This window comes from Nicotiana attenuata, chromosome 5, assembly GCF_001879085.1.
Source record: "Nicotiana attenuata strain UT chromosome 5, NIATTr2, whole genome shotgun sequence".
Classification (NCBI taxonomy): Eukaryota; Viridiplantae; Streptophyta; class Magnoliopsida; order Solanales; family Solanaceae; genus Nicotiana; species Nicotiana attenuata.
Genome location: NC_031993.1, coordinates 24,860,081 through 24,874,918, shown reverse-complemented (window position 1 = coordinate 24,874,918; position 14,838 = coordinate 24,860,081). Strand labels below are relative to the sequence as shown.

Here is a 14,838-nt window from a genome sequence, read left to right as displayed (position 1 = left end):
GGATCTACAATACAAGGCTTTAATATTCCTTTCTTTTGGAAGCTTTTGGTTCAAGAATCTTTCACTTTGTAAGCTTTATGGCATTAAATATTCTCTTCCTTTTGTATTTTAGTATGTGTAGCTAACTTTAAATACTAAGGTTGTGGACTCTAAATGGGTGTTATGTTGATGGGTGTTTAACATTGAATATATATATAATGGTTGGTTGATATTGATTTACTTCTCATTCTTCATTTATTGTTGGTGGATGCAAACATTAACAAGTGCCATTAAATTCTTACTTTGCTTGGGAAAGTGGGTTGGAATTTGGTAGAAGTAAATATCAAAGACTGAAGGCTTTAAACCTTGTTTAATAGAATCGCTTGGGAATAAATGGGTTTTATTTGACATATATTGATTATTCTTAATTGCAACTCTTTTATATTTGGAAAAATTATAAACAGGAAATACTACCCAACTATTGGAAAATATTGGGTAGTCATTTAGAGATCATTTGCATATCAAAAGAACATTCCATTAGAAATATATCATATTAACACCGATAGCATTACATTTCATTGATGGGGACACAACCTTGGTTTCTTTAATCAAACTATTTACATTCTCAATATCACAATTAGTTATTTCTTCAAACCAAACTCAATTCATACTCTTGTTACCATTAACCGGATAGAATTACCACTTTAGTCAAGAAACACACTATTTGAGTGACCTTTTCACACCTAGTTCCTGTGGGATTCGACCCCGACCTTGTTGGGTTACTATATTTGACACCGACCGCCTTACACTATTTATTGAAGTGTAATTTGAGCGTATCAAATTTTGGCGTCGTTGCCGGGGAATACGGTTTTGAAATTACTAATTAGTGTGTACTTTACTTTACGTCTTATTCTATTCCATCACACTTAGCTTGTTTTTCTTGGTGTTGATAGGAAAACATGGCCGAATATGAAGAAGAAATAGAGGCGGAAATGGAAGAAAATCCTTTTGCGGACATAGAGGAGTACATTGAGGATACAAATGCTATTGTACCTCCGGCCGTTGGCGCAACAACTTTCAAGGTGGAACATGGTTTAATCCTTATGCTCAAAGCAGAGGGGGTTTTCAGGAATTCCAGTAACGATGATCCGAAGCAACATCTTAGAAACTTCTTGGGTGTGTGTGCGATGCACAAGCAAAACAACGTCACTGCTGATGCCTTAAGGTTGAGGTGTTTCAAGTACTCACTAGCTGGAGACGCAAGGAAATGGCTTCAGAATTTGCCACCAAACTCTATTCATTCTTGGCCCGAACTTGTCCGAGCATTCCTAGCTAAATGGTTCCCGCAAAGTAAGAAATCTGAGCTCCGGGATAAAATCTTCTTTTTCAAGCAAGTACCGGGAGAACATCTACATGAGGCATGGGATCGGTTCAAATTATATTTGGTTAGGTCTCCCAATCATGGTTTTTTGGATTCCATCTTGTTGGAAAAATTCTACATGGGCTTAGATCCGATGAACCAATCTATATCCAAGAATGCAGCTGACGGATCTTTTATGGACAAGACATTCACATGGGTCACACAGATCCTTGACAAAATGGCACAACATAATCAAGCTTGGCACTCCGAGGATACCATAGGTGGAATTGCATATGGTTCTCCCTCCTTGACCAACCTAATTAAGGAGAATCAAGAGAGAGATCAATTAATCGCGGGGCTTGCCACAAATTTCAATGTGTTGATAAAAATGTTCACGGAAAGTCAAACAAAAAAGGTGAATATGGTGCAGGATGTGCAAGCTATATCAAATGAAGATTTTGAGGAAGTAAACTACATTAACAACCCTCAAGGAGGGTATCAAAGACAACAATACCAAGGTCAAGGACAACAAAATCAATGGAGGCCAAATCCGCAAGGGCAAGGCCACCAACAATGGCGAAATGACCAAGGTGGCTCAAACCAAGGAAGTTGGAACAACAACAACTTCTCAAACCGGAGTTCAAACCCTTATGTTCCTCCAAAGGGTCAATATTCAAATCAAGGTTCCTCAAGTAAATCTAAGTTGGAAGGTATGCTTGAACGGGTATTGCAAAATCAAGAAAAATCTGACACTTCTATGACGAACATGACCGAGCTTGTTGGCTCTCATACCGCATCCATTCAAAAGTTGGAGATGCAAATGAGAGACCTCTCTAGGGAACAAAATCCAAAGCAAAAGGGAACATTCCCTAGTGACACAATTGCGAACCCAAGGGGTAGTGGGAGTGGCCCAACTTCTCATGTCATGGAAATTACTACTCGGAGTGGGAAGGTACTACGAGGAGAGGGTGAACAAGTGGTTGAGGTAGAAGAGTCCGAAAAAGGGGTTGAGGTTGAAGAGCCAAGTGTTGTCGAAGTTGAGAAGATTCTGGAAGATTTGCAAGTGCAAAAAGAGAACCGGGAAGAGGTAAAGGAAAAGGTAAAAGAGACACCAAAAACTCTTCCACCTATTCCTAGACCTCCTCCTCCATTCCCTCAAAGACTCGCTAGGAAGGTTGATGATAGAAAACTCGAAAAATTCTATGAAGTTCTCAAGAAATTATCGGTGAATATTCCATTTGTGGAAGCATTTCAAGAGATACCAGGTTTTGCTAAATATTTGAAAGATTTGATCACCAAGAACAGAACCACCAAGAATGAAGTGGTGAACGTGACTCACCGGATTAGTTCCATCATTGCAACATCCACCATTCAAAAGAAAGAAGATCCGGGAGCTTTCACCATTCCATGTACTATTGGGGAACGTGATTTTGCAAGAGCCGTTTGTGATAATGGGGCTAGCATCAACTTAATGCCTCTTGTCATCTATAAGCAAGCGGGGTTAGGTATGCCAAGGCCCACAAGTATGAGATTGCAAATGGCCGATCGTTCCATCAAACGACCGGTGGGAATTGTTGATGATGTACTTGTGAAGGTGGGAAAGTTTCATTTACCCGCCGATTTTGTAATCCTTGATTGTGCGGTTGACAAAGAGATCCCTATCATTTTGGGAGACCATTCCTTGCCACGGGAAGAGCACTAATGGATTCAGAATGGAATGAGATCAAATTCCGTGTGAATGATAAAGAGGTTACATTCCAAGCAAGCAAGGGTATGAAACTACCACATGAGTATAAAAGCATCTCGGTGATCGATGTTGTTGATGAAGTAGAGATGCCGTTGAAATGAAAATGGAAGAACAATGCCTCGGCGAGGCATTGGTGGCTATTTTGGTGAACTTTGATGGTGATGATATGGAAGGGAATATGGAATCGGTAAATGCATTGGAGGGGCTTGGATCTTACACTTATGCTCCGGCAAAGCTCTCTCTCGATTTGGAGAATAGAGCCACTCCGCCCGCAAAGCCTTCTATTATCGAGCCACCACAACTAGAGCTCAAACCACTTCCACAACACTTGAGGTATAAATTTCTTGGCTCTAATGATACTTTACCCATAATTGTTTCTTCTTTGTTGAATGATGTGCAGGTGGAACAATTGTTGGAAGTCTTGAAGGAGCATCGGCAAGCCATTAGATGGACAATTGCGGACATCTGAGGGATTCCCGCGGGAATTTGTGAACACAAGATCCAATTGGAGAGTGAGACGAAACCAAGTGTGGAACATTAACGACGATTGAACCCGTCAATGCAAGAGGTGGTAAAGAAAGAATCATCAAGTGGTTGGATGCCGGGGTAGTCTACCCTATTGCCAATAGTTCTTGGGTGAGCCCAGTGCAATGTGTGCCGAAAAAGGGAGGCATGACCGTAATTGAAAATGATAAAAATGAGCTCATCCCAACAAGAACGGTGACCGGTTGGAGGTTGTGTATGGATTATCGGAAGCTCAACAGTGCCACATGCAAAGACCATTTCCCTATGCCTTTTATTGATCAAATGCTTGATCGGCTAGCGGGAAGGTCATTCTATTGTTTCCTTGATGGATATTCCGGCTACAACCAAATCAACATAGCATTGGAGGATCAAGAGAAGACGACATTCACTTGCCCCTATGGAACTTTTGCCTTTAGCCGGATGCCATTTGGTTTGTGCAATGCTCCGGCTACTTTTCAAAGATGCATGATGTCCATTATCTCCGACATGGTGGAGGATTTTTCTAGAGGTTTTCATGGATGACTTCTCGGTGGTATGTGACTTTTTTGAGAATTGTCTTAACAATCTTAGACAAGTGCTTAAGAGATGTGAGGAGACCAACGTTGTGCTCAACTGGGAGAAATGCCATTTCATGGTGGATGAAGGCATTGTATTGGGGCATAAAATTTCAAAACATGGCATAGTGGTTGACCGGGCTAAGATCGAGATTATTTCCAAGCTTCCTCCACCTACTTCCGTTAAAGGTGTTTGAAGTTTCTTAGGGCATGCCGGATTCTATAGGCGTTTCATCAAGGATTTTTCCAAGATTGCAAATCCTATGTGCAAACTCCTTGAGAAAGATGCCAAATTTGTGTCTGACGAAAAATGCCTCAATGCCTTTGAGGAATTGAAACAAAGGCTCACCACGGCACCTATTATTTTCACACCCGATTGGTCTCTTCCTTTCGAGCTCATGTGTGACACCAGTGGTGTAGCCATTGGAGCAATTCTTAGCCAACGTCACAACAAAGTTCTCCACCCGGTCTATTATGCAAGTAAGACACTCAATGGAGCGCAAATGAATTACACAGTGACTGAGCAAGAACTTCTTGCCATTGTTTATGCCTTCGAGAAGTTCTGGGCTTATTTGTTGGGATCCAAGGTGCTAGTATACACAGATCATGCTGCTCTTCGCTATCTTATGGCAAAGAAGGATGCAAAGCCTCGGTTGATTCGATGGGTCTTGTTGTTGCAAGAATTTGACTTCGAGGTCAAGGATCGCAAGGGAACTCAAAATCAAGTAGCGGATCATTTATCAAGGCTTGAAGAGGCAGGGAGGCCAAAGGGTGATCTTGAGATCAATGACGCATTTTCGGATGAACCCATATTGGCACTATCTAGCACTTTTGCTCCTTGGTATGCCGATATTGCCAACTACTTGGTCAGTGACCTTATTCCGGATGGATTGGAATCCTATCAAAAGAAGAAGTTTTAGAGAGATTGTCCGCAATACTATTGGGAAGAACCATTCTTGCTCCGTGTTTGTGCTGACAACATCATCAGGAGGTGTGTTCCAGAAGAAGAGATTATGCCAATTCTAAAGGCATGCCACGACTCACCGGTTGGGGGTCATCATGGAGGAAATCGAACGGCAGCTAAGGTGCTTGAATGTGGTTACTATTGGCCTTCAATCTATCATGATGCCAATCAAATGGTCAAGGCTTGTGACCAATGTCAAAGGCAAGGATCAATCTCCAAGAGGCATGAAATGCCAATGCACTTTGTGATGGAGATAGAAATCTTCGATGTGTGGAGAATTGATTTTATGGGTCCCTTTGTAAGCTCTTGTGGGATGAAATACATCTTGCTAGATGTGGACTATGTGTCCAAATGGGTTGAAGCAATTGACTTACCAAACAACGAGGCAAGAAGTGTCACAGCATTCTTAAAGAAAAACATATTCACTCGGTTTGGCACTCCTAGAGCCATTCTTAGTGATGGTGGGTCTCATTTTTGTCATAAGGCTTTCACGGGGCTACTAGAGAAATATGGTGTCAAGCATAAGATGGCCACACCTTATCATCCCCAATCAAGTGGTCAAGTTGAAGTTCCCAACCGGAAGATAAAGAGCATTCTAGCAAAGACTGTCAATGCAAACAGGACCGATTGGCCAAGAAAGCTAGATGACGTATTATGGGCATACCGTACGGCGTACAAAACTCCTATTGGCATTTCTCCTTATCGGTTAGTCTTCGGCAAAGCTTGTTATCTACCCGTAGAACTGGAACACAAAGCCATGTGGGCTCTAAAGAGGTTGAACTTGGATTGGGCTGAAGCTGCAAATTTGAGGTTAACACAACTCAATGAAATGGAGGAATTCCGTTTCTATGCATATGAAAGTGCAGCTGTGTATAAAGAAAGGATGAAGTTCGTCCATGACAAAAAGATCTTGAAGAGGGAGTTCAAGTCGAGTGACTTGGTTTTGCTCTTTAACTCAAGGCTCAAATTGTTCCTGGGCAAGCTCAAATCAAAATGGTCCGATCCGTTCAAATTGGTAAATGTCTCTCCTTTTGGAGCTATGGAACTAGAATCGGAGGATGGGCTCCGAACCTTCAAAGTGAACGGCCAGCGAGTCAAGCATTACTTGGGCACAGATGGAGAAAAACATTTGGTAGAGCAGCTGGCTCTCAAAGATGGTCCGTGCCCGACCAAAAAATGAATCCAAGGGAACATCAACTTCGTCGTGACGCGGCGTTAAATCAAGCGCTTCATGGGAGGCAACCCATGTGTGGTAACACCCTTTTTGACCTTTAAGTTTTTAATTTGTTTATTAGATAGATTTAATTGACCAATTTAAAGTGTGTGTTAGAGTTTAGGGGATTCAAAAGATCATAACACGGGGTAAGATTGCATGAAAAAGGGAAGGAAAATCACTTTGCACAGTTTGCTGCACAAATGCAGTTGCATATTCACTATGCGGACCGCATTTTGCTCGCAAACTAACACAGTGTGTTTGGAAAAATCTGGTGGTAAAGATTCGACGAGTTGGTGCACTATGCAGACCGCATTTTCACTATGTGATCGCATAGTGCACCGCATTTTTGGCCCTTCAGCAATTCACTTGAACCTTCCGCATAACACTTATGCGGTCGGATAGTGTGTTATGCGGTGACTTATCCATTGCAGATCATAGAGGTATATCCTTCGCATCCTTTCAACTATCACACGTTCAAAACAAAACAAAAAAAAATTAAACAGAAAGAAACAAAGCAAAAACGGAAAAAAAAGGGCAAACAAAGAACGAAAAAAGGGGCAAAAACGGCTAGTGGCATCTAAACAAAAGGACGAAAACACTTGAGAATTCATCTCCCTAGTGTGCTTATTCATCTTCACTGGTATGTTTCCTTGCCCAATTTTTTTTTATTTTCAATTTCACTTTGGTTTCTTCTGTGTTTCTTTTCTATTTCCTTTCTTTATTCTTGATTGTGGTTTGTAAGTAGTTGTCTACCCATATTGTGATAGTCTTTTAGGTAGGAAATATTTTTGGGGTGCTGGGTAGCAAGAATTAGGACCGCCATTGTTGAGGGTTGAATCAAATTGTTGGGGACGATGAAGTTTGCGGCTCGCATAATCAAAATGTCCGCATTTCCGCCGCATAATTGAACCCTAGTTGGCTGAGGAAGATGATGAAATGCGGTGACGTTTGCGATCGCATAATTGATATGCAGACCGCAAAGTCACCACATACTGAAACAGAACACCCAGTTTAAAACCTTTCTTTTTGCGGCTGTTTTGCGATCGTATTTTCCACTTTGCGGTGGGATTTGCGATTGCATTTTGTGATTTAGTTTTCTTTAGCAATCAGGTCTGCGATGATTATGCGGTCCGCATAGTGGTTATGCGATCGCATAACCCATCGCAGACTGAGATCAAGTAGTGAATGTCAAGTTTGCAACAGGTTTGCGGTCCACATAGTGGTTATGCGACCGCATAACCTATCGCATCTTCAACTTTTTCTTGAATTTTTCTGTCTTCTTTTCACTGTTGCCTACAATGTCGCTCACATTCCACTTTTGTGTAGATATGGCTCCCATGAAATATTCAGCCTCCGACAAGAAAAGGGCATCCTCCAGTCGTCGCACGTCACAAGTAAAACGACGACGAACGGACCCTAATGTTCAACATCCCTCCCAGTCTGATGAGGAGGAGATCTTGCCCTCAGTTCATCTACAAGCTGAGGCAAGAAGGAAAAGCGGAGACGACTTCCAACTCCGGTTTGGGGATGATGGGTCCAGGGCACTGTATAGAGAAGAGCTCACCAAACGGAAGATCCTGGCCGAGAAGCAATTGAGCTTGAACGGGTTACCCCCACATATGGGAGAACATAAAACAAAGAAAATGGGAGTGCTTCACTGAAACGCTTGTTGAGTATAATGAGACCCTTATCCGTGAGTTCTATGCATCATATGGAGCCTCCAGGAATGCGCATCACAAACACAATAGGATTTTCTGTGACACTATGCTAGTTTGGGGGAAGAGTGTGAGATGCAGCAGTGAGACAATAAATGAGCTATACTTCCCTGGCTGGAGATCGGGCACAGCTGAGTATGCTGCCAAATGGGCAAATAGGGAAAATAAGCATAGTTGGATTGCTTCGGTGATAGCAAGGGGGACCCCTGCTTGGATCAACCCTGTGCACAAAATATACAAGGAGGATCTCACACGAGAGGGTCGATTTTGGCTCAGCTTTGTCACCTCACGCCTGATACCATCCAGAAACGTGACTGATATAAGCATTGAGAAAGCCCTTCTCATTGCATGTATTATGGAGGGCATCAAGATTGATGTGGGTGCCCTTATCTTCCGAGAGCTAGGGATCCGGGCAAAGAAGCACGCCACTTCACTTACATTCCCCTGCTTGATCACAGCCCTCTATAAGGCTGTGAAGTTCCCCACCATGCCACATTCTGACAGGACAGGGAAGGAGCTGAGAGACATTGATATCACGCGCATTAGTGATGTTGTTGCTCCCCCAGAGGTTCAGACTCAGGGTCCGGTTGATGTAGAGCCTTCAGACTCCCAGACTCCTGTGACCCCCCTGGCTCAAGTTGCGTCCACTTCTACTTCACAGCCTACCTCTCAGTCCACCACTGCTTAGCCTTCTGCTGCACTGTCAGCCGTCTCGAGGCTTGGTCTTATAGCTCGGCATGCCAATGCTAAGGTAGACCAGCTTCTGAAGAACTTGCCCATCCTCATCAAATAGGCGTTGACTCCTATTCAGTCCTCAGTGACAGCACTCCAACAACAACAAACATCTTTCGGGGATCGCCTGCAACAGATTGAGTTGAGGGTTGAGAAGATAAAGCGAGGTGAGGTTAGTGACTTGCCTAGGCTCCGGGAGGAAGTTGCCACTATGAAGACGGAGCTCCACAAGATGCAGATTTGGAGTTCAATCTATCATCCTTCCTACCCAAGGAAGGCGAATAGGGAGCAGACACAGCAGCACCAGGTTTGGACCTTGACTTCTCCACGTTGATGACGGATATTGCACCTCCGATGCCGGGACTTCCCAGCCTCCAGCTCCCACTGCACATATTGAGATTCCTTCTAAGGAGGAGTCCGGACAGTCTTCAGAGTCTGAGAGTGAGGAGGCAGACGAGGGAGAGGATGAGGAGGATTCTTGGTCCGAGGAGGATGAAGGCCCTCGGGAGAAGGGTAAGCAGATTGATGCTCCTACAGTTGAGGACGAGGAGCAAGCAGAGATTCAGATGGCGATCGAACATTCACTAGCAGATATGGCCGCACCTGCAGATCCATCGGCCACTCAGCCATCAGCGGGCGACGCTAGCAGCTCACAGGCTCCAGCTCCACTATTGGATCAGCCAGAGATCTCTCCTCCACCAGTGGAGATCACTCCTCAGACCGAGATCTCATCGGTCCCAGCTTCAGTATCAGAGGGTGACCCCACCATCACTCAGCCGGCTGCCGACTCTCATAGCTTAGTGCGCCTCAGGGAGCCCCTAAACTCTATTTCATATTCTTATGCATTGGTGACAATGCATGCCTTTTAGTTGGGGGTGGTAGCCTTGTATATCTTGTATATATTTTTGTGACATTGGCAACTGTTGAACTTATGTACTCATTTGTGTTTTGTATGTATTGATGTTTTGTGATTTCCGTACATAAGTTATGTTATCTTTGTTTATATAAAAAACAAAAACATATAGATAGTTGTCCATCTTTAGTAATTAGCAATGAATTTCCCTTGGTTTTTCTTCGTCGGGTTCTTTTCCAGGGGTGTAATAGTAGAATCAGGACAGTAGAATGAAGCATGTTGACCGGTTTGGTGTACTTGTTTAGTTTCAAGCATGTGTGTCTGTATATAGCATACACCCTTCCATTAATATTTAAAAAAAAGATATCAACTGTGTGAACTTGAGGCTCGCTCTGTGACTCTATGTCTACCTAGAGTTATACATGTATATACGATGAAAGCTTTGAGTTGCCAAGTGTTGACTCGAGGGCTTCAAGCTATGTAAGCCAAACAGTTCGTGTGCCATGTGTGTGAGTTCTTTGGGTAAATAATTCTTGTGTTTACTTCTGCCATCTAGAACTTGCGCGGTTGGTTTTTCGATGCTTATAATAATTACATTTGGTTGGAGAAATGACCTTAGGCAGTCTTTGTGATTTTTGGAAAACCAGTTAGCCTTTCAAGCCTACCATTGCATAAATGCTATCACTAGTACCCTATTTGAGCCTTTAACCTTTTCTTTCCCACCTCATTACAAATCTTTCCCCTTTTGTAAAATAATTGCCTCTTTTGAACACGTCCCTCCTTGAATATTGAGAATGAGGCTAAAAGCCTAAGTTGGGGGTGTGGTGTCACTGTGGAAATTGGTAAGGTTGTACATTGAGTGTAGGAACATATACCTCAAAGTGCTCATTTTAAATTATTCAAGCTCCAAAACAAAAATGTGTATATATATTTAAAAAAAAGAGAAATATTTGTATGTATATGAATATGGAGCCTTGAAGAAAATTTGAAGAGGTATTTAAGGTGGTTCTATGTTGGCAACTAGATGCCAAAGAGGCTATGTGGTTTGAAAAGAATCTAAGATCAACAAGAAAGAAGAATGTGATTAGTGTTTAAGGAGGGTGAAGTTACTTGTACCCAAATGCTTATCCGACCTTCCCTAAACCTACATTACAAGCTTAAAAAGTCCTTATGGGATCTCCAACCGAGCGTTCTTAGAATAAAGCGATGAATTAAAATAAGGGCAAGCCTATGGTATGGCATTAAATATTCTCTTTCTAGTGAGGGCACATGAATTGTGAGGTTGAGTGTATTTGTGAATTCGTCCCTTTTGTTGTCATTGTAAATATTGTGATTTTGGGACATTCTTTCTAGTGAGGGCACATGAATTATGAGGTTGGACAAAAGTTGAGTTTTTGAGTCAAATGTAAGTGCACTCAGCTGAGGGTAACATTTTATCACATTGTTTGAGGCTCAAAGTTTCACAAGTTGATTAGTTTCCTTGTATATATCAATGGTTCAGGATGAGTAAAACAATGGAAAATGCATGCTTGTAGTACTAACGACAAACACCATCCATGGTCACTATTGTTTCATATTTTGTAGATGGAGTCTAGAATAGGATAGTGTTGTCTTAGTTGCTTGAGGACAAGCAAGAGTTTAAGTTGGGGGTGTTGATGTGCCGGTGAATTTCGGCACATTTGATACAAATTGCTTAGATATTAGCTTGTTTTAGATGTAATTATCTTTTATACTTATGTAATTTTAGTGTTTTTGCAGTATATGAGATTTAAGGACTTAAGAGCATGGAAATGAATTCAAAAAGCCACAAAAAGACAAGAAAAGAGCAAAAAGGCATCGCAAATATGGATATGCGATCGCAAATCCAGCATGCGAGCCGTAGAATGCACACTGGAATCGCAAACCACAACAGTGTTCTGGGCAAAATCCAACGAAAGAAATGCGGTCAAGTCTGCGATCGCATAACCTGTATGCGAGCCGCAGAATGGACCGCAAACTCAACATAAAGGTTGCTGGAGGTAGAAACTGCGACACAAAATGCGATCGCATTTCTACAATGCGGACCGCAAACCAGAATGCGATAAAGGCCCGAAAACTAGGGTTGAAATATGCGATGTCCATGTCAAGAATGCACACCGCATGTCTGTTATGCGACAGATATGCGGTCGCATATTTAACTGGAAAGGGTTTTTTTTGTCCAAATTTTGCCCCGAATTTTGCCCCACTATAAATAGATTTATTGGGGTTTTGTGGGGGCATCTTGTCTGATTTTGGGAGCTACAATACAAGGCTTTAATATTCCTTTCTTTTGGAAGCTTTTGGTTCAAGAATCTTTCAATTTGTAAGCTTTATGGCATTAAATATTCTCTTCCTTTTGTATTTTAGTATGTGTAGCTAACTTTAAATACTAAGGTTGTGGACCCTAAATGGGTGTTTACCATTGAATATATATGTAATGGTTGGCTGATATTGATTTACTTCTCATTCTTCTTTTATTGTTGGTGGTTGCAAACATTAACAAGTCCCATTAAATTGTTAGTTTGCTTGGGAAAGTGGGTTGGAATTTGGTAGAAGTAAATATCAAAGACTCAAGGCTTTAAACCTTGTTTAATAGAATCGCTTAGGAATAAGTGCGTTTTATTTGGCATATATTGATTATTCTTAATTGCAACTCTTTTATATTTGGAAAAATTATAAAGAGGAACTACTACCCAACTATTGGAAAATATTGGGTAGTCATTTAGAGATCATTTGCATATCAAAAGAACTTTCCATTAGAAATATATCGTATTAACACCGATAGCATTACATTTCATTGATGGGGACACAACCTTGGTTTCTTTAATCAAACTATTTACATTCTCAATATCACAATTAGTTATTTCTTCAAACCAAACTCAATTCACACTCTTGTTACCATTAACTGGATAGAATTATGACTTTAGTCAGGCAACACACTATTTGCGTAACCTTTTCACACCTATTCCCTGTGGGATTCGACTCCATCCTTGTTGGGTTACTATATTTGACATCGACCGCCTTACACTATTTATTGAAGTGTAATTTGAGCGAATCAACTTTACCATGTTAGAAATCATGCCAATAGAGTTTTACTATACGTGCTTTACCATGTTATAAATCATGTTTAATAGGTCTCAAAATCAGTTTCACAAATAGATGTCATACCTATAGGATATAATTTAATCCAGCTTTTGTTATAACAAGTGTCACATGTTTTCTTTCATTGGTCGTCATGCCTGCAAAGTTTCTGAAATCAGTGTTAAACAACTAGATGTCATGCCTATAAGGAATAACTCTAGAAATGTTGCCTATAGATTTCGACTAGTTTAATTTAAATAAATCAACCTAGTCCGTGTTTAGTTCGTTTCAAAACTGGTTTAATTAATGGTTTATGTTCTCTAAAACAAGTTCTTTCAAAAACTACCGTGATTTGTCATTAGATATCATGCATGTAAGGATTCGATAGTCCGCTTTAAAAACCTGCCTTATAGTCATCTGTATTCCGCGCCTAGGCAGGCCTTAGGCCATCAACTTTAAATAAAACCAGAACCGTCTTTGTGATAGTGTTTAACTGTCAATGTATTAAAACCAGTAGGCAAGCCTGATTCGGACTTCTTTTCTGAGTCATGTAATAAATCTGTTTCTACTGTTATCACTTAAATACCTTGTTAGTATCTGAATGTGGACCTTATCTGTGTATGAGTCGTGATGTCTATGTGCATTACTTGTGGAGGTATATCTGAGCCTTCTATCTGTTTCCTGTGTTTTCCCCCTAAATACAGTCCTATGTGTTCTTATTTGTCGCCTAGTATTTTTTCCTTTAAACTTAAGGGTTTGCCTAGAACTTCCCCTTTATAGTATAGGAGCCCAAAATTCTTCTGGGACTGATAAGAAGGGACAGGTAACAGCATGCAATAGGGGACGAGACCAACCCTCGCTTTAATTACCTTCATCGGGCGGGAAAGGGTAGATATGGACATGATTACCGGTGCGTTAATACCACGTATTGCATTGATGTAATCCATATTATAAAAAAAACCTAGGACACCCACCTTTACATTCATAAATATTCTTAGACTGTAATTCTTTTCAAAAATCTAGTCTTTTTCATCAGTTGTTTTCTCACACCTGTGTATTTAAACTTAAATCCCCTATTATTTGAGCCCTACTTATCTATTTTCTAATTGTACAAATTCACAAAAATTGTTTGGCCGGGAACCACACTAATGTATCCTGAGGGGTACCTAACACCTTCCCCTTAGGATAACTTCAAGCCCTTACCCTGTCTTTGGTTACCAAACGTAGTTATAAATGAACCCTATAGGTGTCCTAACGCACCTTAAATCGTTAGGTGGCGACTCTTCAAAAATGCAACCCCCTTTCCCAAAAGGAAAGAGTTGTCCCAACAAAAATGTCATTAACCACGATTCCGCGAGGAAAAAAGGGGGCGCGACAGCATGGCGACTCTATTGGGGATCTTTAGGCTTTTACCATTTCATACCGTTTTTGTGCATTTGTACCCCTCCCTATGTGCAATTACTTGTTTAATTTCATTAAGCATTTATTTTCTTCTTCAAAAGCAAAACTAACATATCTTTCTTGTTTCCTTCTTTTATAACTGCTTTAGATTATAAAAATTGCTGTATTTATCGCTTTCTTAACGTGAAAATACACGTCAACATGCTTTTAATTATTTCATAATCATGCTCAACAACATACTCCACTCGTGCCAAACAAATACTATAGCAAAGCTTGATGAGTGGTTGTGACCTTAGTATATCATTAACCCCCAAAATTCGAAAAGGCTTATTTGCGGTAAAACTAGTCGACCAGTGGTGCAGTCAACAGTTCTGTGCCTTCTCCCTTAAGTTGTCCGCTCAAGGGTACCAGTCTAAAACCCCATAGAAACCTTACTCTGTTTAAATTGTGCATGCATCATGGTCAAACCTAGCTGGGTCAGTTATGTTATCCACATAACTATCCTTTAAGATAGCCTTGTCCAAAAGTCCACTGGTTTTCCCTAAACCCAAACGGACATCATCACGTTCTGTGCATTTATTTGGAGAACTAAATGCTTCATGCTAACTGTTGATATTAAATAGTTGAGTCTGGTGGGGGTAAGGGCCTAACCTTGTTTGTCTTACAGAAATATGAGGCACGAAGTCCCCAAAT

The 14,838-nt window shown here is 41.2% G+C and overlaps 1 protein-coding gene across 1 annotated transcript; it reads left to right on the top strand.

Moving 5' to 3' along the window:
* LOC109226056 lies at nucleotides 1,083-3,041 on the top strand. Its single transcript, XM_019390860.1, has one exon. The coding sequence runs from the start codon at nucleotides 1,083-1,085 to the stop codon at nucleotides 3,039-3,041; it is 1,959 nt and encodes a 652-aa protein (XP_019246405.1).

What these genes read in the sequence shown, in the direction of transcription:
- LOC109226056 (XM_019390860.1), top strand. Translation starts at nt 1,083, where the DNA reads ATGCTCAAAGCAGAGGGGGTTTTCAGGAATTCCAGTAACGATGATCCG.